We start from the raw sequence: 24,987 nt of genomic DNA, 5'->3' as shown, positions 1-24,987 counted from the left end.
AAGCTCTTTGGCCTTTTGTAATGGATGCCAAACGAGAAACAACTCATCTATAGGCGTCAATTAAATCCAAATTGAAATTTCATAAAAGGTTGAAATATCTTTTAAAATAATTTGATTAATGACAGACACTTTTCTTGGATGACCGCTATTCCAGCAAATCACACGTTACATTACACGTAGCTGACACTTTTATGAAAAGTGACTTTGCGACAGTGTTTAATAGGGTACCGGTCACAGTCCGTGGAGCAGTATGGGGTTAGGTGCCTTACTCAAGCCCACCTCCTTAACCATTAGGCCACGGCTGCCCAAAAGGTGTGATTTTACTGCCATTTAACATAGGTTTCCATCAACTTGATGCTACAACTAATCACCTTGATGGGCTGCAACTTGTCCTGTCTCTTGCAGGGAGCGCTTGGAGAAGGAGAAAGCAATCATTGAGGAGAGGAGTGAAAAACGTTTAGAGTTGCTCAAAGACTTGGTGAGGAAGAACTCCAACAACGAGGACGAGGATGATGAAGAAGGAGCTCTGTCGCACGTATGTCTACCTCAAGAGAACTCCTTGACCCTTGGAGGTTTTCTTGCCATGAACACACTTCAATTTGAGGACCACCACAGTTTGATGTTTCCAAAGTGATTTTATTGTACTGGTATTTCTGTTGTTTTAAGTCATGTTTGGGCACATTCAGGATAAATGCACATACCTAGTTGTACAACAATTATGGAACTGATTTTATTTGTTTTTATCCAAAGTGTATGTATTGATGAGCACTGCAAGACGGGCAGATATATGGCACACATTCACATACAGACATTAAGACCGGTCGAAGTCCAAGCTTGTATTTATTCCATGTAGTATTCATTCATTGATCATAATGTCCTGTTTCTCTCCTCTCTCTTCCCAGGACGAGCAGTCTCTGTCCCTTGACGAGATGATTGGCTCCATCTGTAGTGATGTGGACAGCATCAGAAGGGATGCGGAGGAGGCCCAGTCCTGCCTGGTGGCCCAGGCCCCTCCCCCCCTCGCACCCATGGCCATGTTGGCTGATCTCCAGAGCAAGGTCACCGAGCTTACCGAGCAGCTCGTGGAGACCCAGACACTCCTCTCCGACAAGACCTCAGGTGACTAACCAGCTCTCCACATGGCATGGGCAGCAGAGGGTCAGAATGGGCCTGGCACCGACAGGGGGCTTTTTGAATTCTATTGAAATTATATTTCAATAGTGTTCCACATGCAGTGACGGAAAAAGGCATCACTTTTCACAACTCTGTACAAGGCCACACAATCTGTTGCTGCCTGCACATGAAAGCAGTGCTGTTGACTCTTGTACAATGGGTAGCTGTGGTGTGTAATGGTGGTCTGAAGAGCAGTGAGTTCAAATTCCGCCCTTACCTCTCCCTACACCTCCACTGATAGCTTAAGTCGCCTTGAGCACGGCACTCAAGCCCACATTGCAGGGACTGTAACCAATACCCTGTAAATAACTAAGTCACTTTGGATACAAGCGTCAACAAAGTGTAAAGTAATACAGTGTGTGCGAACACATTAATCATATCAGTATGACTCCCCATAACTATATGTTTACTGACTTAACTCTGCGGTTTTGCCGTTTTAAGTCTGTCTGTGTGTGTGTCTGTGCTTAACAAGCTAATTGTCCCTGCTAACATGTGTCGTGTGCTGTCCCTGTCTGTTTTCCCCAGAGCTGGACAAATGCCACAAGCACTTGGAGGAGCTTGAGGAATCTAAAAAAGTAATTCTGGCGACAATGTTTCACCTTTCCCTGCACATTAGTATTGCACCTAACAAATTAAATAGAGATGTTTCATGTTCAGGAGATGACCCTGATGTTTGTGTGTGTCGTGTGTCGTGTGTCTGTCTGCATGTGTGTCGTGTGTGTGTGTGTCGTGTGTGTGTGTGTCGTGTGTGTGTGTGTCGTCTGTGTCGTGTGTGTGTGTCGTGTGTCGTGTGTCTGTCTGCATGTGTGTCGTGTGTCTATCTGTTTGTCAACAGAAAATACAAGTGAGCTGTAAGGAGATGGCTGCCACCATGGCTAAGCAGACTGAGTCCCTCACTACGGAGGTAAGGCCAGTTTTGTTCAGTTCTTTTGCAGTGGATAGACTAGTGCAGTGGTTTTCAAAGTGGGGGCCGGGGAGTCGGATCCCAGGGGGCTGTGAGGGAGTGCTAGGGGGGCCGTGGTAGGTTGGCAGGAAAAGTACAACACAACAAAGTGAATAATTGAATACACTGAATAACCAAAGTGAAATAAAAAATAAGATCAACAATATTGTCAACAGCATTATACTATGATAGTTATTGTTACATATATAAGCGGGCCTTGGCTGGACTATATCGGTATGTGTGTGGGAGGGACCTCTGGATTAGTAGACAAGAGATACTTTGTTGATGCTTAGGGGAGGTTAGTATTGTTTATAGCAGGGGTGTCAAACTCATTTTGGTCCGGGGGCCGCATACAACCATTTTGGCAGGGGGTCGGGGGGTTTTCCCCCAGAAAATTTTGTATTTCTTAGATGCATTTTCACGCATTCTAACGCCCTGTTTCCAGTTTCAGCTTAATAGGAACCAATACAAATCCAATTATATTTATTATTTAATTACAACCAATACCAATACAATACGAATAAGAAGTATTAACATTTTATTTCTATATATGAGGTCTATAATATATGATCTTTATCAAATGCCTGTTACAGTGATGTGCACTTTACTACATATACAGTATAACAGAGGGACCATTGGGTTAATGTCATGCAGGTCTCGATTTTGTCCCGATTGGCGTAATTGCGCATTTCTGTTATTTCATTGAGGGAAAAAAAAAACGTCAAAAAAATATATATATATTATTTTTTAAAAATTTTTTACATCCGGGCCGGATAGAACCCTCTGGCGGACCGGATGCGGCCCGCGGGCCGTACGTTTGACACCCCTGGTTTATAGTGAACATATCACACACAGAGTTGATAAATGCTGATTATGTGCAAGTTACAGCAGTAAATCACACGGAGGTGTGTCTTACAGTCATTGCTGACCATTCGAGCAGTCATGGCTTTATTGTTAAACTGAATCTGATGCAGTCCATTTGAATATTTTCTTTGCGTGCACACTGCATTGTTAACTTCACCTCCCATCAATCACTATATCAATACACTATTTGGTAAACATGGACAAACTTCTAGTGTTTCTATTCTAGTGTTGCCGTCTCTGATTCTTGTTTTTAAGAAGCTTTTTTGGAGCTGTGGCCTAATCGTTTTACCCCGACTTGAATCATCTGGCCGTGTTTCACGAAACCACAGACAAGGGCGTTTTAGGTTTCCTCACGCAACCAATTGAGGCTCGTGAAAGTCAGATTAGAATCATTTCTGAATGAAGGAGCCAATCAGGATCACAGATTGGGATATTCCATTGATGGGAGGGGTTATGTTTCTTCATCCACGCTTTCACCGAGAGCACTCTCGGCTGCGCCACAGATTGAGTTCAATGTGAATGACTGAAGTGGCACGTCAGTAAAGATGATGGACAGATTGTTTATCCAATCACATGTAAGGATTTTTAATAAGGAGCCTCTGTCAGCCTCATTCAAAAACTTGTCTGTTGTGGGGAAATACCCAGATGGTATTGTGAATTATACCAGCTGGCGAAAGGCAGGTTATAATGGTGTGAGGAGAGCTAGTCGATAGATGGATACCTAAACTCCAAGATGAATTCTCGATATTTGCATCATCCTTCTGTCCTCTCCATCTGTCCACTTATTCCTTGTTAATTCAGAACTTAATGGATAGTTTTTATTTTATGGTTCAATAGAACACAGTCAAAATTCTATGTTTTTTTTTCCTCTCCCCCTATTACTTCTTATGTGGCAGAGGGAGCAAATGGAAACCATCCGCAAAGAGCTCTCGGTGCTGAAAGGCAAGTGCAAATGCTCAGGTGTGGGTGGGAGGAGCCTGCCAGGTGACACCAGGAAGCGCCGCCAACAGGAGCGGGGACAGGGGCTTGACGGACAGCCCCCATTAAAGAAAGGTAAAGACTTGGGCCCAACTGTTGAAGAGCAGAGACCACACCACATGGCAACCAGGCACAGTAAGAAAAACATGGCCGTCAATGGTCGCAGATTTGCCGTGGGCAGAAGACGATCAGGATTGAGGAAGTAGGCTGCTTCGTGGGACACTTCATGTTGTTTTTTTTTTTTTTTTTAAAAGAACAAACTATGTTTTTAATCTATGACTAATAAAGTTGTCTTTTATTGGGGGGAGTGAGGCATGATGTTATCTGCAGACTAATGTGTAAAGGCTGGTGCACATTGAGTACTAAAGTGAAAACGTCACGTTATCCGGCAACGTGATTCTAAACAATTTTCTATTCACTGTAGTCTCTTGTTCAATTTTTTTTAAACGACAATAAAGTAGTTTCAAGGGGTTAAAAAACCCTTTCGATGTGTCAACGTTTATATATTCTTCTGTGGTATTGGCAGGAGAAGTTCATGCTTGTGTCAGATAAGCAGCCATGCCGTTCCTGCATATTATTTCATTTGGTTTGTTTAGAACTAAAAACGTGATCTCACACTTTAGTACTCAAGCCCCTGCTTTGCTGTCTTTCTAAATCCACTCGGACACACCAGCTGTCAGAAATGGGTTCGGCATCCAGATGAGATGCGCATATGATTTATGAGTAGCCACAAATAGCTAAATACACAATTTACAGCTAAACGGCATGCCATCAACAAAACTGATTGTATTGCACTTCAAACTCACTTAAATTTTGTGTCAAAATATACAATTATATAAATGCAAAATTTAAGTACATATGGCACTTCAATTTTGTGTCAGTCCACAAAAATTATTCAAATGCCAAATATAAAACTGCATTCTAAATATCAAAGATGACTGATGCCGATGCTGCTGTCTCCTCAGGGGCTGTGGAGGACTTTGACAACAGCGGAGCAGAAGAGTCCTCTGACCCCATGGAGGTCAAAGGTCAGCTGGAGGTCACGGAGGCGGAGTCTGCTGAGTTTGAAGTCACAGAGGCGGAGTCTGCTCAGCTGGCGGAGATGCAACGCCGATGCCAGTCTCTGGAGCAGCACATGCAAGAACTCGAGCAAGAGCTGGCTGGATACGAGCGTGTCACACACACTCAAGAGGCCGAGCTCAAGGAGAAGAGTGCTCTGATTGAAAAGCTCTTGCAGCAGATCCAACAGCTTCAAGACCGTCTAGACGAGTCTAGCGCAACAGCAGCAGCAACTGCTGTTTCCCGGCAGGAGGAGAGGCAGAAGAGCAGTCAGAATGCCCGGACCCTGGAGCTTGAGATTAGTCAGCTGAAGGAACAGCTCAAGCAACAGGAAGTGAGGTCAGAGCAGCTCAAACAACAACAGGAAGTGATGCCAGAGCAGCGCGGGCAAAAGGAAGCCAGGCTGATGTGTGAGCAGCTGCTGCAGGCAGACCGGGCTGTTACAGATACCACTATCGTGGAAGACACGGTCAAAGACAGGCAGGAGTTGGATGAGAAGCAGGCTGTGCTCTCCACCAAGGAGACAGAGCTTAATCATAGACAGAAGGAGCTTGTCAACAAAGAGGCCGAGCTTTGTCAAAGAGAGAAGGAGCTGTCCGAGAGGGAGGCCCAACTCCAGCTGCAAGGTCAACACCAGACACCGTGTGCCGAACCTGACAAAGAAGTTGGAGAGTTGCAGAAGCAGAGTGGGGAAGAAAACGAGAAGGCACACAGGCTAAAGGAAACCTCACTGGCCCACAGAGAGCAGGAGCTGGAGCAGAAGCTGGTCAACATGACGAGCCATCTGTCCGAGAGAGAGGAGCAACTGGCCAGGAGAGACGCAGATCTCTCCCGGAGAGAAGAAGCTCTCGAGAGCAAGCTGGCTCAGAAGGGGGAGGAGCTGACCAAGAAGGAGAAGGAGCTGACGGCAAAGCTGGTTGACGGACAGGCAGCGTTGACTCAAAGAGAGGCGGAGCTTCAGAGAAGCCTGGCTCTCCGGGAGGCGGAGTTGGTACGGAAAGAGGAGGAGCTTCAGGCTGCCAAGGAGGCAGGGTCATGCAGAAAAGAGGAGGGGGTAGAAAACGAAGCCCTCCTTCATCAAGCGCTTGCAACCACTCAGAGCGAGAACGCGGAGTTATCCGAGAAGGAGGAGCTTGAGAAGAGGCGTGCTGCCAGAGAGGCTGAGCTGGCTCGCAGGGAGGCGTGTCTCTCCCAGAAGGAGGAGGAGCTGTCCCGGCTGCAGCGGAGGCTGAGGGAGGAGCAGGAGCGCGCGGAGGAGGCGGAGAGCGCCGCGGTGCAGGAGGCTCGCCGCAGGGAGGCCGAGAGGAGGAGAGAGCTGCTGGCCGTGGCGGAGGAGGCCATCGCCCAGAAGGACGCCGAGCTGCAGAAGCGCCAGCAGGACATCCAGAGGTACAATTTAAAAAAGACATTGCGTGGGTTTTCTGTAGATTTATATCACGTATGTCCAACTGGAGGCCCGGGGGCCACATGCGGCCCGCCTCCTCACTCAGTGTGGTCCATAGATAAAGCAAATGAAAATCAAAATAATGACCAGATTTTTTTTTCCATTACACTTAATCTGTTTTTATACTTTTGGCCAATACAGTGTAGTTCTATTCCTTCCAAACAATATGGGCAACCAACTGCACCTCAAATTCTGTGATTTGCAGTCAGATCCTTGGTCATTTGGTCCTACGATGGTGGCGATGAAAAAACGTGGCCCTCCTCATAAAAGTTGCCCATCTCTGATCTATATCCATAGAAATCAATAGAACATGATGAATGTGTGTATTACAGGTTAAAGGATGAGATGAAAGCGGGAGCGGACAAGGTTCAGAGTCTGACTGTGGATCTGCAGAGACAAGAGGATGACTCGTCTGACCTGAAGGAGAAACTGGTCGACTCCAAGAAACAGATCCAGCAGGTCCAGAAAGAGGTACGTAGGCCTCTAGGTGTCAAGCGCTGAATTTGGTCTATTGGTTTGCTACGCTGTATCAGTATTGCATGCTTTATTGGTTTATTACTCATGTGTGTGCGCTCTGTTGCTGTGTGTGTAGATCTTGTTCATGTGGAACCTGGAGAAGACCTTTAAGCTTATGTTGTGTGTGTGGGTGTGTGTGTGTAGAGATGAGTTGAATTTGTGAATATTTGCATCTGACACTTACTGTCTCCGTGTGTGTAGATCTCGTCCATGCGTGAGATGGAGAAGAGCCTAAAGCAGAAGGTGCAGGATCTGGAGAAGAGCAGGTCTCAGCTCCAGAAGGACCTGGCCAGCAGAGACCGCACCATACACCAGCTCAAAACTGTAATTACTGTACTGTATTGTTAACAATGCAATCAGTCCCATACATGGATTTTAATTATCTGGTTAGCCAGTTCTAACCTAGTGTAAATCAAGGAACAATTATGAAAGCCCACATGGGAAACTCCAACTCCCAATGTCATTGTGACGCAGCATTATATGCAACAATATTGTATTGTATGTATCACACACATATTGCAGTCCCCGCTTTGTCCTTTTGACAATGATTCCCTTTTTTGTTCTCAAGTGTGTCATCTGACCTGCGGTGTGTACTGTCCAGGTTCTCATGTTTGTCTCCTCTCTTCTTCCTGTGCAGTCAGCAGACTCTCAATCAGACGAGACACTTGTGCTCTACCAGAAGGCCTGCAAAGGTACATGAATCCTTATTCATCCTTACTAATGAAGAATCTGTACGCTACCTGTGCTAACTACTTTCATGTCTGAATTAACTAATGTCTTGAACTGTATTTCATGTTGGAGTGTGTCTTTGCAACAAAATTAACAGCTTACTTGGTGACGATGCAATTTTCTGTAGGCGACCTACTAAGTTGCTAACTAGTAAGCCAGAGCACTTTTGAGAAACGGGGTCCTGTGGAGTATTATAAGAACCTGGCTCTGTAGTAAACCAGGTGACGTTAATATTTGAAGTAGAGGTAAATAAAGTAATCGATGGGTTTCTTACTTAAATAAAACTTGTGGGCAATCTATTAGCAGGTTTACCACTTCCTTAAGGTTAACTTAGCCAGGTGTGTCATATATTCTTGGAATGCTCCCCTGCTGCTCTAGTAAAGGTAATGGGATGGAAGTTGCTGGTTGGTGATTATGTACGTGTGTTTGTTGGTGTGCTGCAGACCTGCAAGCGCGTGAGCAGGTGATGGAGGACATGAGGCTGGTGCTGACGGAACAGGAGGAGACCCAGAACCAGATGGACCTGGAACTGGAGACACAACTGGAGAACAACCAGCAGCTCACACAAGGTCAACACGCACTCCAATCTACAACAAGCTAATCTAACTCCTAACAACTCACTGCTTGAGAATCGAAGCACTCACGTGCTACTGTAGTGAGATAGCTTAATAGCTGAAACAACACAAACGCAATCACCCAACAAGCTCAGTCAATGCTCTTAAAGGACCACTTCAGCCATTTTCAATATGCTGTTGTATTGCTCACGCTACCCTTGACTTGTCAGTACCCTGTGATGCTGCGTTTTTCGTCTCAGCCCTTTCCGAGATCTGAGCTATTCTAAATGGGGGCAGCTTTTGTTTACATTTTAAAAATTCTTAACATAGGCCTACTCCAAATATTTTCCCAAAAGGTATAGCTGTTCACTAGTTGTCTGCTGATGTTGCATAACCTTTTGGATGATTTTGGGAATAAATCAAAGATGTTTTTTTGAAATGTAAACAAACAGCTGCCCCCATTACAATGACCAGGATCTCAGAAAAGGCTGAAGAAAAAAAAAAAATTCTCACGTACTGACAAGTCCAGGGTAGTGTCAGTATTACAACTGCATGTTGAAATTGACTGAAGTTATCCTTTTTAGACCCAAATTAAGCATACATTTTTGGGAGCATAACTGGTGCCACAGACTTGATCCCCATTGTTGTAAAGGTGTGTGCTTTGTGTTTTATACATGCTAGTTGCTTAACCAAGTGTCTTGTCATGTTTCAAATCCAGAGGTGGAGAAACTGAAGGCTCTTCTACTGAGGCAGGACTGCAGGAGGGCCTCCAGCCCAGCAGGGGTAGTAGAGGGAGAGGCCGACAGCCAGACCAGAGAGGAGCTCACACAGGCCCAGGAAGAGCTCAAGGTGAACACAACACCACACACTGTATATCTGACGTTTAATCTACAATCAACCACGTTCACCTGCTCTAACCTTGAGTTCACCTTGAAGACATACTGGTAGTCTCCGTGTCTCATATTGTGCACTTCGGGCACTCGATGTTTCAGTGTGTAGGGTGCCCACGCTGAACATTTCGGTAAATTCAGTGTACTGAAAGTGCCTGGATGCTGCCCTAACAGTAAAAAAAAACAAAAAACGCAGTGCTTGAACGATGGACACTGCACGTACGAAACGGAAGAAACGTGGCGTTCAGTTCAGTAGAAGAGTTTGGTCAAAGTCTCCTAATTCTGTAAGTAATGTTGAGACACTGAGACACCAACCTTTTTAAAACATCCATTACACCGCTAGCACATTGGATACAGGTGGAGGAAATGTGTTTTGGTTTACTGCAGTCAGCCTAGAAATTTAGACGCCCCTAGTGGCTGCTGTAGGGGTTTAGCTCGCTAGGCTAGTCAGTAAATGTTGGAAATGAAAATTGCCTCCCTTCTTCACAATTTGTTAGAAATAAAAGCACTGCTGTTATTCTTTTTCTGTGAACTTCTCGAAGTTTTTACTTCACGTAAGTATGTGCGTGTTTGTTGCATGGTATGCCTGTTTTAAATATATAGTCGTCCAATGAGAAGTACCAGTCGGACCGCAAGAGGTGGCTGGAGGAGAAGATGGTTCTGATCCGGCAGGCCAAGGAGGCGGAGGAGAGGCGCAACCAGGAGATGAGGCGCTTCGCAGACGAGCGCGACAGGCACGGCAAGCAGCAGACTGAGATGGTGAGACAGACATGCGGCCTCGGCCTGATCCTCATCCCATACTGCAGCTTTAACATGACTCCACACCCTTCACTGCTTTAGCCAGCCCCTAACAGAGTCCATACTATTTTATATTTTTTTTGGGAGGCTTTTTATGCCTTTATTGTGACAGGGCAATTACAGAGGGACAGGAAATGAGTGGGGAAAGAGAGACGGGGGAGGCTCTGCAAATGACCCGGGCCGGAACCGAACCTGGGTCGCCGGCGTAGTAACCCAGTGCCCCACTGTTGGGCCACTGCAGGGCCAGTCTGTACTATTTTAGCCTGAGCCCACACATCCGCCAAATCTCTCCATCCGGCTGCATTTCCATTCACTTTACATTGGATTACAACACTTTCTGCCGTGCTGGNAGAAGCCATTTTGTTGTCGTCATGGTTTATACCAGGACAGTAGGGGATGTCCAAGCAGTTGAGTCTGTTTTCTGTGTGCACTTGTATGTTGATTTTTTTCATGCTTTTGTGCATGTGCTCCTATGGTTGTTCTCCTGTGTTACATATTTATATTTGTGTGTGTAGACTGTTCTGTATATGTGTATATATTTATGTTCATTGTGTGTGTGTGTGTGTGTGTGTGTCTGTGTGTGTGTCTGTGTGTGTGTGTGTGTGTGTGTGTGTGTGTGTGTGTGTGTGTGTGTGTGTGTGTGTGTGTGTGTGTGTGTGTGTGTGTGTGTGTGTGTGTGTAGGAGGGCCTCTCTGAGCGGCTGGCCGAGCGAGAGCATGAGATGGAGCGCTGGCGTCTGGAGAGGGACACGCTGGTCTCAGCCCTGGAGGTCCAGCTTCAGAAACTCATCGCCTCCAACAGGGACAAGGACCAGCAGCTGCAGAGCTTGCAGAGCAGGAACACACCACAGCCACCAGAGGTCAGTAGTTGCAGTGCCTTTACACTGGGGAGGACACATGCAGGCGAAACGAGTGAAGGGAAAAGAGGCGAAATTCACTGTTCCATTCTGACAGCTCAACCGTTATCAGGTCGTTGTGGCGAATCAAATCGAATGAAATATTTGTGTGGTGAAGATCGCTTCGCATGGCCAAATTTGCTTCTATATGTCCCTAGCGTCAGGTCTGTCAAGGTTCTCATTCTTCCATGTCACCTCAGTAAGAAAGGTTTTAGTTGCAGCAGAGAATCTTACTTATGAGATTGGATAGTGACTGAAGGCCAGCTGCCTACAAGCTCCAATAAGTCTAGTAATCACAAGCTACAGAGCCTGTACAGGGTCTTTGTATATGACTATGAGCCTATATTTATGTGAGGACTCTCATTCATCCAGGTCCAACTGGACTTCTAACTCCAAATAGAAGACCAGTTGCCTACAAGCTCCAGTAACAAGTCCAAGTAAACTCTTTTGACTGCATTGCCTATACTGAAGTGCAGTAACGCACCACAGCCACCAGAGTTCAGTAGAGTGCTATAGCTTGACTAAGCAACCGTCTACTCCTGGAGATGTTTGTAGGGAGGCTTTTGTGTGTATTTGTTGGATCATGATAAAGGATTCCTTTTAAATAGATGTTTTTATAACACGACTTGCATGGAAAAAGGCTAAATGTATCGTTTTGCTACATGGCCATAGGGTGTGGTGAGACGATTCTAAACACTGTTGGATCGACATAAAGGATAGCTTTTTAAATGGATATTTTTAAACCCAACTAAGGGGGATATAAAACCAGGCTACTGGGTTCATTAGTGAAATAACTAGCGTGAGCCCCAGTTTGTCAATGGAAAATCTCCTGTTGTTTCATTACGCATCTGAGAGCCTTGAGGGCTTGGCTTTAATGAAACCGGATAGCCTAATGTAAAGATGGTCAGATATGCATTAACCATCTGAGTATTTCTGTGGTGAAATCATTCCGGTGTTAATGGATATTTGAAAAGCCGAATGTGGTAATGCATGAATAAAAGTGATTGGCGTGTTGTTGGAAGAGCATGGGCTGAATGAATGGACAAGTCAAGTTTCAGCATGGGCTACAAGAAGTTTGGAATGAACTAAAGAAGTGAAGTGAATGAAGTAAAGTTTCCTGTCAGAGAAGAACTTCTAAAAGAACACAGTCATTCTTCAATGCACTAGTACTTTTGGGACATATTATATTGATCTTGAGCTCAGCTGCCTTCAAGCATTTGCTAAGAAAATGTGCCTCCTTTCAAGGCACAGTTATCTTAGGAACAACTATTTGATTTTGAATACTGTGTATTCAGGGACAGGGAACCTGGTTCAATATAACCTTGCAAGCTTAATCATCCGAGGTGTCAGAAAAAAGAAGGGCAGTCTTGTATATCGTGTATGAACAAATTCTTTAGAGTGTAATTAATCTGAAGTGTTCCTGGAGAGTCTGTTATACTTTGACCTTTTTGTTACAGTTAGAACCTTCAGCTAGAATTTCTGTGTAGTTTGTTCACCCTCCTACGTTTTTTCTTTCTGTGACGGGAAATCAAACCTCAAATCCTCCAAGATCTACTGCATAACTATTACTCCACACCTGCTCAAAGTGGAGATATTTTTGCATAGCTTTTATGCTCGGTAGAATACAAAATTCCATCGATTACATTACATTCAGCTGGTCATATATTTGTATGCGAGGGGTAGCGTAGCAGTGAGCGAGGAACATCGCTTTAGCAGCCCTTTGATCCACCATACTCCACATCATTTTAGAATACTTTATGAAACCTTTCATGATGCATTAAGATTTCAGAACATTGCAACGTCTGAAAGTATATTTTAGACCATCAGGCAGGGAGACATATCACACATGTACACAACAATGATAAAAAAAGACTGCGCTTGCATTGGAAATGAACTCCAACACACACATTAAAGGAGAATATTTACTGAAAATCAGCCCAATATGGTCCGTTTAACCACCCGTAATCCACTTCAGAGAGATTGCCTCACATTGACACATACTGAGGATTAGACCGCCATGACAAGTTATGTACTCACTGCTATGCTCCATCAGCCTGCAAGTATTGGCAAAGGACGCGCTCAACTTCTTGGAAAAACGAAAGTCTTTGGGTGCGAGATAAAAAGCGTCAACTTAAGGAAGAAAAATCCGCACTCACAAACTGCGTCTCATTATTTATTTATATTACCACCATGTCCAAAAAGCCGAAACGCGTTTGCTTTTTGGACATGGTGGTAATATAAATAAATAATGAGACGCAGTTTGTGAGTGCGGATTTTTCTTCCTTAACCTACTAAGCTGCTAACTGGTTAGCAATGCGGGTTTTCGAGAAACCGGGTCCTGATGAATACTGTGTGTTGGCTGTAGGGCGAGGCAGACGCTGATGCACGTGCTGATGTGGAGCGTCTGCAGAGGCTGCTGTGTGAGAGGGAGGCAGAGATCCAGTGTCTGCAGGAGCAGTTGAAGACCAGTACCAGCAGCAGCAGCCAGCCTGGACCCTCAGCACCTGCACCAGCACCAGCTCCAGCACCCAGGCCTCGGCAGGACTCCTCCACTCAGGTCAGCTCCGGCCTGCTGGCCTACACCAATCATTGTCTTTGTTCGTGAAGGCACAGGCTGTGAAAATCTGCCCAATTGAAATATAATTTACTGTGAATGAATATACTTATGGAACTGTAATCAAATGTTCAATTATATAATAACAATAGTAATAGGTTTGGGCAATCATGGATAAGCGGTTAGGGTGTCAGACTTGTAGCCCATAGGTTGCTCTTTCGACTCCCGACCTGCTAGGTTGTTTTAACCAGTGCTCTCCCCATCCTCCTCCATGACTGAGGTGTCCTGAGCATGGTACTGTCCCGCCGCACTGATCCCTTTCGGGGGCCATTTGGGGCTGCCCCCTTGCACGGGTGAGGCATGAATACAATTTTGTTGTGTGCAGTGTTCACTTGTGTACTGTGGATTGCTGTGTCACAATGCCAATGGGATTGTTTCCCAGTTGGGTTAAAAAAAAAAAAAAATCTAAATAATTATAATACTCGTTATAGCGCCTTCCAAAACACCCAAGGTCGCTTAACATGATATCAGTGTAGGTGTGCGTGGGTAAGTGTGTAGGTGTGTGCTTGTGGACACCAGAAGCCAAAAGCCTCCAAAAAGAGATGGCGAGATACATAGAGAAAGAGATACATATTATGTAAGTAGTTTGGAGAGAACACAAGCTACAGAGAGCACTTGACTTTTCCTCAGTACAAACCTTATTTTATCATGCCGTTCGTTTGGGGGAAGATTTAGTTTTATTATTTTTATTGCTGCCCCTAGTCCTAAATTGACAGTCCTGTTGTTGTGTGCCAGGGTCTAACTTCCACAAGTCTTCATCAGCATTGCCTATAGTCTAGGGCTGTAACGATACACTCAACTCACGATTCGGTTTGTATCACGATTCATGACCTACCGTTCGATACACCCCGCGATTTCACATTTGCCAACATTATAAACTTTATGAATAAAAACGATCATAGTTTATAGGCCACTAATTATTTTTAAAAGTTTCTATACATAATGATGTTGCTTTGAAGCACTATCACTTCATATCATGTGGTAGTTTTCTGGACTGATGGGTATCAAAATGTTAAAAGGGCGTATCACGATACTGCCTCATTATATCACGATACAGTATTGTGACTCTCTGTATCACGATTTCTCGGTTCGATACAATATCGTTACAGCCCTACTATAGTCGTATTTTAGACCTGCAGTTCTATCCAAAGTTTTACAATTCATTTCCACAAAAGGCTGCAAAAAAAGTAGTGAAGCCAGCAACTGTGTGTGTGCGTGCGTGCGTGCGTGCGTGCGTGCGTGCGTGCGTGTCTGCCTGCTTCTGATATGCAAGCTCACCAATTGGAAGTCAGCAAATGTGAAAGAGACACAATTGAGTGATCATGATCTGAAGCTCTACTAACCCCGCTGTAATTTTTCTGATGGCTACGGCGAACGTGGTTTGATTTGCGACGTCATTTCTGCCAATTCCCCCTCCCCTTCAAATAGAGCTACCACAGGCTCAAAGCAGCGAGCGAGTGTAGCCCCATCAGCGCAGCATTGGCCAGGCGCCATCTGATTATTAGCGCCCCCGCTATTGCTGCGTCATAGCGCTGTACGCTGGGCTGGGCCCAGAACAAAATCATTTCGAAGGGACCCCCACCCAATACATCCAATGTAATGAGGAGGACCCGATTATGGGGATCTGGCAACTGACCCCTTTGTCCCCCCCCCCATGTCGGCTTCCCTACACACACTAGCTGGATAGGTGCCACATGGCATCATCATACTGTATGTAATTTAGAGATGGGAATTAAGGCAGGCAGGGAGGGGAGGCAGGGGCGGTGGGGTCAACCCGTGTTTTTAAAGAAATTACACTGTCATGATGTGGTCCTAATATTAATCTAAAGTTTGGCACCCTCCGACTCAAATAGATTGGATGTGTCCCGCAGTGTAGGTGTAAGTTCACTGGTTAGAATTTTGTATGCTGCTGGCCGGCCTTTTGAAGTCCCTTTTTCTTACTGATTTAATTGATCACTTGCTTTTAACTGGGTTTTCAGACAATACCTGTGGAAGAACCAACAAAGCTTTCGGACTTTTATGCAGACAAACCTCTGGACACCAGCACCTTGAGATCCACAGAGAAGACCAGAGCGTCTGTCATCAGCCAGGTAGCGTAACACAGACACACGCAAATCATTGCAATCGAGAGACCCGAGTGCACAAGCAGAGACCCAAGTGTACATCCCAGATTAATATATATATTAGCAGGATACATGCATACACACACCACCATTTTGCCAAAACATATTGGGACACCCCCACCCCCCATGATTGTTGAAATCACAGTTTCATTCAGTAACATTAATCTAATTCACAGCCAGCCAGTCAGTGCATGCTAAAACGCATTATTCCCAAAAGTAGCCAACTTTCTGCGATGCCAGTAGCTTGTAGTAGTAGTAGTAGTAGTAGCTTTATTGTCCCCCATGGGGGAAATTTCTTCTAGTGAGAGGAGCGTAAGACATGAAAACAAACACAATACAGTCAGATTACCAAGCACATTTACCCCTAGCAACACATTCCCCCATAACACAGACAAGACATTGGACAAAAACAGATGTCATCCATCAACAGTGGTCAGTCCCAGTTAACCCCATAGCGTGGACAAAGCATGGGAGGATGTGCAAGCAGCAAATAAATAAATAGATAAGCACAACATTATAAAAAAAGATAAAGATAAGATAAAGCATTAGAGTGTCATTCATTCCTTTTGTTAAAAAAGCTAATTGCTTGTGGGATAAAAGATTGCTGTTTTTAAAAACAGATCCAAGCAGAGTGTCTAAATCTGCAGCCAGATGGCAGTAGCTCAAAAGTATAAAACAATGAATGTCTTCTGTCTGTTAAAATTGTGTCAATTTTGCTGAGTGAACGTTCTTCATATATGTTTATGGCTTGTAGGGACTTCCAAACTTTTGCGTGGCCCTCCTCTTAGGTCAGAAATTAGTACACAGAGAGCTTCATGGCGTGGTGGGGTTATACATAGCCAAAAAAACCCTCCTGCGTCGAAATCCAAGTATTCCATCAATGCGAAGTAGTAGAGTTTAAAATCCTAATTGACAGCTGAAGTGGCCTCTAGAGGAGTGTAGAGACGTGCTCTCTGCAGTAACAAATCACGCTTCTCTTCTCCGCTCTGTCTGGCAGTCAGACGAATGAGTTAGACTTTGGCCTACTCCCAAGATAGCAGAGGATTTACCTCACTGGTTTGCCAAGTGTAAAGTTTGATGCAATGCTTGGGGGGGGGTATTTTATTAGGGGTGTTCTTTTGACCCCTTACTTTCAATTTAAGAAACTCGTAATGTTATTTTTAATTATTTTTATTTATTTATTCATTTATGCATTTGAAGAGGTTTTTAAACCATATGTTCTTCCAACTTTGTTGGCACAACTTTGTGTTGGCCCCTCCCTATGCCACCACTGGCCTGTACCCCAGTGCACAAAACATTATCCATAAAGACACGAATGAGTGAGTTTTGTGTAAAGGAACTCGACCGGCCAGCACACAACTCTGATCCCCCCCAACCAAGTACAGCACCTTTGGGGTGAATTAAGGTTGGAGGCCGTAAGCCAGGTCATCTTGTCCAATATCATTGCCCATGGTCATCAACGCACCCCTGGAAGGATGGTAAAAGAAGGGAAAAGCTATAAACACTACCCTAACCCCGGTGAAATCAAGTCTCATGGGAGTATAAAAACTGATCTAGCTGCCGAGGCTGACCTATGCCATTAAAGTCAATGGATTAGGAAAGGTTTGTCATTAAAGTTAGCAGGCAGGCATCGCACTATTTATTCACCTGTGTGTGTGCATGTGCGAAATTTGTGTTTCGCATATTCCATTTTAATGATGGATTATGAGCAAATACAGTGTTACAAAATATTTTCTATATTTATAAAGCCTATAAAAATACAGGGTACTGGGATTTAAAAAACCCCCCAAAAAAACAAAAACAATGCAGAGCAAATAAGCAGACATTCCATTTTACTTTTATAGTTGTAGAGTAGAGTAGAGTTGTTTACCCCTTGGTCTTGCACCTGTAGTTCGGATGTGCGCACCACCACCTCTTAGCTTCAGTCATTTTAAAGCCTAAAATCCCCCATTTCATATCACGATTCATATGGCATTGTGTTTGCGACCTACTCTGTGTAAAATTGCCTATACATTCCGATGACATCATAGATCACATTATACATAGACGGACAGACGTATGGCATGTATTCAATAGGCGTTCTTCAGTATGTGGAACAGGTGGCATTGCTACTGTGTCTTGTGTTCATGGTTGTGAGTGGGGTGGGGTGGTGCATGTCTGATCCCCATGGGGAGCAGCAGGACTTTAATTAACTGCCACGCCCCTGTCCTCTCCTCTCCTGTCCCACCCCACCCTCATTTGCTCTCGTCTCCACCCTCACCACCTCCTACCCACCATCACCTCCTCTCGTCCTGATCTCTTCTCCTCCCCACTTCCATCTCCTCTCCTCTTTCACCTCACCTCATCCCTTGTCCTCATCCTCCCCTCCTCTCTTCCCCACCCTCATCTCCTCTCGTCTTGATCTCCTCACCTCCTCTCCTCCCCACTCTCATCTCCTCTCATCCTCACCTCCTCTCCTCTCTTTCTCACCTCCTCTCCTCCCCACTCTCATCTCCTCTCATCCTCACCTCCTCTCCTCTCTTTCTCACCTCCTCTCCTCCCCACTCTCATCTCCTCTCATCCTCACCTCCTCTCCTCTCTTTCTCACCTCCTCTCCTCCCCACTCTCATCTCCTCTCATCCTCACCTCCTCTCCTCTCTTTCTCACCTCCTCTCCTCCCCACTCTCATCTCCTCTCATCCTCACCTCCTCTCCTCTCTTTCTCACCTCCTCTCTTCCCCACCTTCATCTCTACTCGTCCTGATCTCCTCTCCTCCCCACCCTCCTCTCCTCTCGTCCTCACCTCATCTCACCTCCTCTCGTCCTCACCTCCTCTTCACCCTTGTTTCTTCTCGTTCTCTCGTCCTCACCTCCTCTCGTCCCCACCCTCACCTCCTCTCCTCCTCACCTCCTCTCCTCCCCACTCTCATCTCCTCTCATCCTGATCTCCTCTCTTCCCCACCTTCACCTCCTCTCGTCCTCACCTCATCTCCTCTTATTCTCATCCCCACCTCCTCTCGTCCCCACCCTCACCTCCTCTCGTCCTCGCCCCGTCTGTGCGTCTGGACACTGGCAGGCTTCATCGGGCTACCCGTCCGTGCTGGAGTCGTCGGAGATCTCCACGGACGCAGGCCGCCGTTCCCGGTTCCCGCGGCCGGAGTTAGAGATCTCGTTCAGCCCGCTGCAGCCCGACAGGCTGGCCCTCAAGCGGCAGGGGGACGAGGAGGCCGTCACCGTCAAGATCACACGCTCCGCACGCAAGAGGAAGAGCAACGACATGGAGAAGGTGAGTTGATGCCAACCAAGGAAAGGGGTCAATGGACTGGGATTGGGGCTTTGGTTTTTTTTGCATTTTACGATTGGCCCACTATTTAGAGAGTGCTACGCAAAAATGCCCGGGTCTTTTTTTGTACCCAATCCAGTCCTGAAGGTGAGGGGTGAAGGGCTTGGGTGTCAGCCAAGGAAAGGGGTTAAAGGACTGGGTAGCAACCAATAGATCAGCCTTAGTTAGCAAGCTGTCAACTTATTGAATGTAGTGTTGATCAATCAATTGTTTCTTTTTTATTGATTTCACCACATGCCCTCGGATTTAAACAAAAGAATCAACTTAATATTGATCACTTTTCGGATTTAAACAAAAGAATCAACTTAATATTGATCACTTTTGAACACTAAACACCAATAGAAGGCCATCAATCAAGATTAAAAATGTCAATGTAAGGATATATGTATGGTAAGTAATATGAGGAATATGAAATAAAACAATACGCTAATAAATATATTATGCCAATAAGAGGTGAACTGTGCAGGATGGTGGCCAGAGTAGGTATTGCAGCTATGCTGCTCAATGATACTGTGCTGCCTAGTGCTAATTTTGATCTTTTCATGAATATTTACTAAATTCAAAATGGCAGGTATGGAGAAGATCCACCTTTTCATGTATGAAAAGCGCAATTTTCCCAGTCATAATGAATACTTAGAGTTTAATGGCGGTGACAGTGCTACTATAAAGAGAGGATCCTGATGTACACATGATAATCAATACCCAAGTCCTGTTCTTCAAGGCCATAGCATTGCAGCACATGAAGGGCGAACACACACACACACACACACACACACATACACACCTGCTATTGCCTACAAAGGATCGCTACTAACAGTGACTTTACAATGTTGAGAGTGTAGCTCACTGTCCCAGCCTATAAACTGCACCAAGCATGCATCTAGCCACTTTAAACCTGCTGCTGAGCCAACTAGGTATTGATCTGTGCGTGTGTGCGTGCGTGTGTGTGTGTGTGTGTGTGTGTGTGTGTGTGTGTGTGTGTGTGTGTGTGTGTGTGTGTGTGTGTGTGTGTGTGTGTGTGTGTGTGTGTGTGTGTGTGTGTGTGTGTGTGTGTGTGTGTGTGTAACAGAGAATAAGACGGCATGCATTTCACTTGCAACTGTGTGTTCAACTACTGTTAAGTAGGGATGGCACAAACCGCACCGAAAACCGAAACCGTACAATTCACACACATACCGAACCGAACCGTGCCATCCGTCGCAAACCGCAATTCATGTACTGCCCAGAAAAATATGTAAAACAGACATTCTAGGAGTATCTTATCCAGTCTCTCTGATTAAAACATTTGTATAAGACCAATCAGAGGATGACACAATTAAAATCACAACATTTTCACATTAGGAGACTATAAATAAGCCTATTATAAGCCTATACATCACTTTATAACTGCAGTTATATAAATATTGTTTATTCCCAGTGCATCATTTATCATGAACTAAAAAAAAGAACCGTAGAGAACCGAAAACCGTGACCTTGACACTGTGATATGAACCGAACCGTGAATTTTGTGAACCGTACCACCCCTACTGTTAAGTGCTGTCTAAAAGTTAATTTGGTAAGCAATAGCAAGAAAATGGGTTGCTTTACCTGGCGTGAGACAGACAGGCAAAGATCAGACAAGTCTGCACAGTGCACACATTCACACACTGTTGGCTCTTTTCCACTTTGACTTGCCTGGTAGAAGGATCGTTGATGTTTTTTTAGTAGCATCGGGGTGGTGCAGTCATAGCTAATGCTACGATTGTAAGAATTTAATGTTTTGTTGTTGTTGTTGATGTACTGGATTGTATAAGAAGCATAATCATTGCTGCTCGTACATTAATTATTAATTGATGGGCATTAGCTGTGGTTGTACCACCTTCACGTCTGCTCAGTGACCCAGAAGTGAGGTAAGACGGCGCTCCCTGCGGCTTTGCTGCAAGCAGAGAGCCTCCTGTGCCTTTCTCCTGTTACCTTGAAAGGGCTCCGCACAGCAGCTTTGACAGGAGTGCAACATGCTGCGCTTCTGACATTTTACTCCTTAGTTTAGATTTCATTCTTTTCAGTGCGAGCTCATACACCACTGTTACTGCTGCCGATGGCATGATTTATTTTTGGTAGCTCCGCGCAATTAGATCAATTTTCTTTTCTTTCTCTTTTCTTTGTAAATTATCACAAATGGAATGCTATGATTCATCCACAGCCAGTGTGTGAAAGGCACAAGAAAAATGGTTGAATTTTGTAAATGTGTCGGAAATCGCACTCTGTGGATGCTTTTGGAACACAACGGACATAATGTACTATTGTTGTATGAGGATAAAGGAATCCGCTCAGTCTTTTCCAGTGCCAATTACCAAACCTCACATCAGAAAATAATGTACAGCCCACCAATCAAAAATCAAGGCACACTTTTTTTTGTTTCCCCTTCTGGGTGATTCGCTGGGTCAGGCTTTGGCAGGACGGTGGCAACAACAGAGTGGCTACAGCTAACGAAAAGTTGTCACTGGGCCAAAGCATTGGTCTTGGTGTATTGCAGAGGCAAAATTTGAACCATAACGACAACGGATTGGTCCCACTCACCCTTCTGCTGTCTGATGTGAGCAAGCCCCAGACTAAAGTTTTAGTCTGGCTCGCCATGCTAGGGTCCTTCCACATCCACATGTTTCTATTGAAAAGGGATTAAAAACAAACCCCCTACCTACTAGACTGCTAACTGTATGCAGTACCTCCATTCAAGACACTCCAAACTCAACTGAAACCACATTTAATGGATCCCTATACCTATTAGCTTACTTGGAGTTTTGTACTGTATACAGAATTGTGATGGTGTGTCATCCCCATATCTCCACTCTAGACCTTCACTTGACTTATCTAAGGCCTCATTTTAATGCTCTCTGTGTGCATTCGCCTATTTGTGTGTTTTGTTTGTGCAGAATGGCTGTTAAAGCACTGCGTGGGGGGCCGTGTTTGGGGATCAAAAGAAAGAAAGATGATTGCTGTAGTACGGCAACAGCCAACCTGCGTGAGTGAAAGTGGCACTAAAGGAGCTTCGCTGGTATCTTGGCAGACTAAATTGCCTTCATCTGGCTTATTGATTTTGGCCAGTTCGGACAGAAATTCCACCTTTGGCTCATCACTGGCTGAGTGGGTGTCTCTAATCCCCCCCCTCTGCCAATACACATGCGCGCTACACACACACACACACACACACACACACACACACACACACACACACACACACACACACTTGCTCTCCATCTAATAATGAAACAGTCCATGCACTTGGCCGTCGGGTTCTTTCCCAGCGCTTGAAGTCCAGGGGGCCAGCCGTACACGTGGAGAGTGTGCACCACAGCTGCCATTCCCTGAGGGATCCTCCAGGCGAATAAAATAAAGCTGCCAAGCTACCCTTCGCATTCACCACCATCGCCGTCGTCACCCCCCTTACCACCCCAATCCACTCCACTTTTATTTCTCTTAGGTCATTAGTCTGAGCACTCGACCGTGCCCTCTCCACCTCTCCCTCTGAGGCAGGTACAGGGAGCTTTACACCAGGCGGCCTGCCCCTAATCCCTCCTGCCCTGCCCTGCTCTGCCTTCCCCCGTCCGTATGTACCCCCCTTCCCCCGTCCTCCTCAAGTGCCCCCCTCTTGGACTCTCAAGCTACAACTCCACCGGGGCAACAACACAACAGCTCCCCAATTCCCCTCACCATTCTATTGCACCTCTCATCATCTTCCCCTATTAGAGATCCTCTCATAGCTGCCCAGTCTGTCTCCCTGTCCTCTTCTCATCTGTCTCGACTGCAGAGAGATTGGGAAAAACATACCTACCTAGCTTTATTTCGGCTGGGGTCATTAACCGCCATTAAAACTTAATCAGCCAGGCTGTACTGCGGCGGCAGCACTATGGTAATCGGGCATGTTGACGCTTCCTCAGATCGTGCAGGACATGACTGATTGATGCAGTGGAAAATGGAGAGTGCTCGTCTTCTGTGACTTAAGAGTAATCAGTCACGTCTTACGGTTTTGGGAGGGAGCTGATGGATTGGTAGAGGCAGCATTGAGGACACCTCTGCAGAATCAGATCTGTGTGATTGAAGAATTCAGGAGGAAAAAAACACAGCAGTGCGAGTACAGTCAATAGTGAGAACAAAGCAATGAAATTGCTTTATCACAGTCACTCCGATAGAGAATACCCAGAAATGTGCACCCACACAGAAACACACAGAAATGTACATCTCAGTTCTGAGAACACTAAGGCTATTTATTGTTGAGTGACTGTTCTAAAGGTTACTCAAGGTCTGATTTAATCATGGATGGGACAAATATCGTTTTCTGAACTGAGGTCTACAGATCATACTAGTTTAATATTCCTGAAAAGTGTGTTGTATGTGGCAGAAAATGAGAAACAAGTTTGCATCTCATGAGATTCGGGAGTCGGTTAAGTGAAACCCCAACGAGCCGTACGGTGCGTGCATCTGAGTCAGTCTAGATTAATCAACTGAGGACGAGAGCAAACATAAATATTCCAGCAGGCTCACATGTGTTCAAATGTAACCCTCCACTTCATTAATACGCTTTCCATGTTACTCAGATGGATCCCACCCTAGCTTTCCCGCTGTGATCCGCAGCCAACCTAAAGAACACATCAGTCAGGGTGTTGACGGCAGGGGCGGACTGCGGACACTCGGGGCTTGCAGTACAGACCAGAGAACCATTCAACAGACTCTATATACCCCAGAAATATGTCAATGATGTCATCAAAGTGAACATTAACCAACCTCTCCAGGCCGTGTAGTTTTGTCAGAGTAGATTGATATAAAAGTTTGATGCTATCTCGAAAAAACAATATGTACCGCGACAGGTTACTTGAGGGTGACTTGAGAAATAATTACCTCTAATGTCTTTCGCATTCGTCAGTGAATCGGTTATGTTGGCTTGTGAGGCAGCTATTCGAGGGAAATTGAGAATGACCACCTCAAACTGGAGTTGTGTAAAAGGGAGTCTTTTGGTCTCTCTGTTTTCACCATGAGATCAGTATTCTCACTGCCATGCAGAAACTATGAAATGTCAGCAAATGTATATCATCATCATCAGACTTGGCAGGAAAAGTCTAGCTTTGGAAAAAGCTTTTTTAATTATTTCTCTTTTTTTTTTCAACAAAATGTTTGTTAGTAGCGAGACATTATTGAGATCGTTGAGGTTGTTTCATTGTTCTTTTTGGAAGAGCCCATGTTGTTTTTATTTCTAAAAAATACTCAGTTGTAAAATACTTGTTTACTTCTAATTGAGTCTTAAACTCTGAGATGTTTTTAAGGTCATTTTTATAGTGTAATTATGCCCAAATCATGACTAGAGCAGTCATGAAACTTTTCAAATAGGTCTTCCAGAAGTCATGTAAAGAATTCATGAAAACAATCTCGTGTTTCTCATGCGCACACCCCATGCACAAATGTAATAGGATATATATTACCCTGCAATTTATTTCTTCAGTATGATGGTATTATGTTAAGTGGTCTAAATTGTAAGTGACAGCTATGTTCCTTGTAAAAAGGTGATTGAAGGGATCAAGCATATAATCCGCAGTTGAACCAGTGCCTATGAGATGTGGGGTGGGCAGGGTTGAAAGAGTCCAGACGTGGTGGCTGAAAACTGGCGTAGGGCAGTTGGCTTTATTCAACATTTGCAAGTAGATGGGCCTACAGTAATAACTTTTTAAACGTTTGGTGATTTCCTGCATAAAAATAATTCCTTGCTTTTCCTTTTCCCACTGATGGACTACAAGTCTCAAGTGAAAAGTGAAATATTCATTTATTGACATATTTTTTTGTTATGCTGGTGTGCATCTGAACCAACTTCGCTCTGCAGGGCCAAATTTACTCCAATACTCCAAATCAGTGGACAATTCCAGGGACAGAAAGTAAAAACCCTTTCACAAGTAAGACACTGCCAATTCTGAAAAAGCTAATCGTAGTGAGCACTCAACACTGGTAAGCTCAGCTTTCGGTAAAGTCTTCGAAGTTGTCCGATTAGGACAAACAGCAGACTTGTCATCTGGGTTTTGGGAACACAGGATTGCCACCTCCGAGTTCCTTATTGGCCAACA

The 24,987-nt window shown here is 44.9% G+C and overlaps 1 protein-coding gene across 1 annotated transcript in view; it reads left to right on the top strand.

Annotated features, from left to right (window-relative positions):
* Nucleotides 1-24,987, top strand: part of kif20ba (kinesin family member 20Ba) — a 44,379-nt gene that overhangs the window by 6,103 nt on the left and 13,289 nt on the right. The window contains exons 15-30 of the mRNA XM_063192266.1: nucleotides 406-535; nucleotides 903-1,119; nucleotides 1,699-1,748; nucleotides 2,009-2,077; nucleotides 3,877-4,033; nucleotides 4,924-6,406; nucleotides 6,794-6,932; nucleotides 7,179-7,301; nucleotides 7,615-7,669; nucleotides 8,150-8,275; nucleotides 8,979-9,109; nucleotides 9,754-9,909; nucleotides 10,631-10,807; nucleotides 13,209-13,400; nucleotides 15,437-15,547; nucleotides 18,635-18,844. Of these exons, the coding sequence (XP_063048336.1) occupies nucleotides 406-535; nucleotides 903-1,119; nucleotides 1,699-1,748; nucleotides 2,009-2,077; nucleotides 3,877-4,033; nucleotides 4,924-6,406; nucleotides 6,794-6,932; nucleotides 7,179-7,301; nucleotides 7,615-7,669; nucleotides 8,150-8,275; nucleotides 8,979-9,109; nucleotides 9,754-9,909; nucleotides 10,631-10,807; nucleotides 13,209-13,400; nucleotides 15,437-15,547; nucleotides 18,635-18,844 (3,526 nt within the window). The remainder of the gene's footprint in view (nucleotides 1-405; nucleotides 536-902; nucleotides 1,120-1,698; nucleotides 1,749-2,008; nucleotides 2,078-3,876; nucleotides 4,034-4,923; nucleotides 6,407-6,793; nucleotides 6,933-7,178; nucleotides 7,302-7,614; nucleotides 7,670-8,149; nucleotides 8,276-8,978; nucleotides 9,110-9,753; nucleotides 9,910-10,630; nucleotides 10,808-13,208; nucleotides 13,401-15,436; nucleotides 15,548-18,634; nucleotides 18,845-24,987) is intronic.

The sequence above is a fragment of the Engraulis encrasicolus genome, chromosome 24 (assembly GCF_034702125.1).
Source record: "Engraulis encrasicolus isolate BLACKSEA-1 chromosome 24, IST_EnEncr_1.0, whole genome shotgun sequence".
NCBI classification, from domain to species: Eukaryota; Metazoa; Chordata; class Actinopteri; order Clupeiformes; family Engraulidae; genus Engraulis; species Engraulis encrasicolus.
The sequence above is the reverse complement of the archived record's forward strand: the minus strand, read 5'-3'. Positions and strand labels throughout refer to the sequence as shown.